We start from the raw sequence: 1,246 nt of genomic DNA, 5'->3' as shown, positions 1-1,246 counted from the left end.
CGCCCCGCGCCCCGCCCCAGCCGCCGCCGCCCGCCCCAGCCGCTTAATCACCGCCCGCCCGTCCGCATTAGCATAGTAATGGCCTTTAAATTGAGCCTCTTTGTTTTTTAATTAAGCTCCCAGCAGGTACAGAGAAGAGCGATTATTGAGGAAGCTGCCAGCGCTAATCGCCCGCAGTCATTTGACAATTAAAAAGCGCCCGGCTTTAACCCTTTCCGCGCGCCCGCGGCGGTCTCCCCAGCATTTATCCTGCGCCGACTGTGTGCACGCCTTCCCACGGCCGTCCTCCGACAGCCCTACTCGTGGCACTCCCATTTTACTGAGGAGCAAAGGAGGCGCTGGGAAAGAGGTTAACTTGCCCAAGACAAACAGCCGGGGGTGGGGTTAGGGGGCGGGCGGCGCGAGGCCCGGCCAGGTCTCCTGCCTGGAACGCCATCCCGCCGAGTCTTCTGGTCCGCCAAGGTCTTCCCACCTGCACCGCAGCAACTCGGCCTCCGAGGGCGCCTGGGCGTCCTCTCCCATCGCCAGGCCATCAAGGCCCCGAAATACTGCCGTGGTGGTTACCGGGGTGGGGGGCAGAATGGGGGGCCTGGGGCAGCTCGGGCTGGGATGGGCAGTGAGTGTGAGGGGGCCACTTTCCTGAGGCCCAAGGCACAGGCTGAGGCCAAGGCCGTGGGAGAGTTGGCCGATGGGGATGAAAAGGAAGGCTTAGTAGCCCTGCAGGAGGTGAATGCCCAGCTCAATGCCTAGTCCCGGGAGGAGGCGCACAGGAGGAGGCAGCCAGAGGGATGGTGACCGTTTCATTGAAACCTTTTTGTAACTTAAACAAGAATTGTATTTCTGAATAGGCAATGCAGCCCCTGGAGTAATATTCAAATGAACCCAGCGCTGTGGACTGTCTCCTCCCACCCTGTCCCTCCTCACCCAAGCCCCACCCAGAGGCCCAGAGGCCTGTGGGAGCCTCCCCGGAGCTAGCTAATACTCACAAGCACCGGGGAACAACCATCCTCCTGCCTTCTTTCATTTTTAGAAGAACTGGCTGAGGTTCTTTTCTTTAAGAACTAAAAATCACAAGCATGCATATACTTGAGAAGCTGTCCATGTCCATGTGTCGGAGAGGACTCCACCTCACAGCCTGGGTTACAGCCTCTGTTGTACTGGCAAACCCTCATTTCTCCAATCCATACCCTGTGGAGGGCCTGGTGGGCCATTTAAAGGACAGAGGCGGGGCAGCTAGGCCTGGGAG

At 59.1% G+C, this 1,246-nt stretch overlaps 1 protein-coding gene across 1 annotated transcript in view; it reads right to left on the bottom strand.

The window, feature by feature from the left end:
• The window catches only part of LMX1B (LIM homeobox transcription factor 1 beta), a 22,393-nt gene extending 21,871 nt beyond the window's left edge, over positions 1-522 (bottom strand). Inside the window, exon 1 of the mRNA XM_045288507.1 lies at positions 473-522. Coding sequence (XP_045144442.1) covers positions 473-522 — 50 coding nt within the window. The remainder of the gene's footprint in view (positions 1-472) is intronic.
• Between the last annotated feature and the right edge of the window lie 724 nt (positions 523-1,246).

This window comes from Echinops telfairi, unplaced genomic scaffold, assembly GCF_000313985.2.
Source record: "Echinops telfairi isolate 266 unplaced genomic scaffold, ASM31398v2 ScPeMD7_22;HRSCAF=79, whole genome shotgun sequence".
Lineage (NCBI taxonomy): Eukaryota > Metazoa > Chordata > Mammalia > Afrosoricida > Tenrecidae > Echinops > Echinops telfairi.
This window is presented reverse-complemented; position numbering and strand designations above follow the sequence as displayed.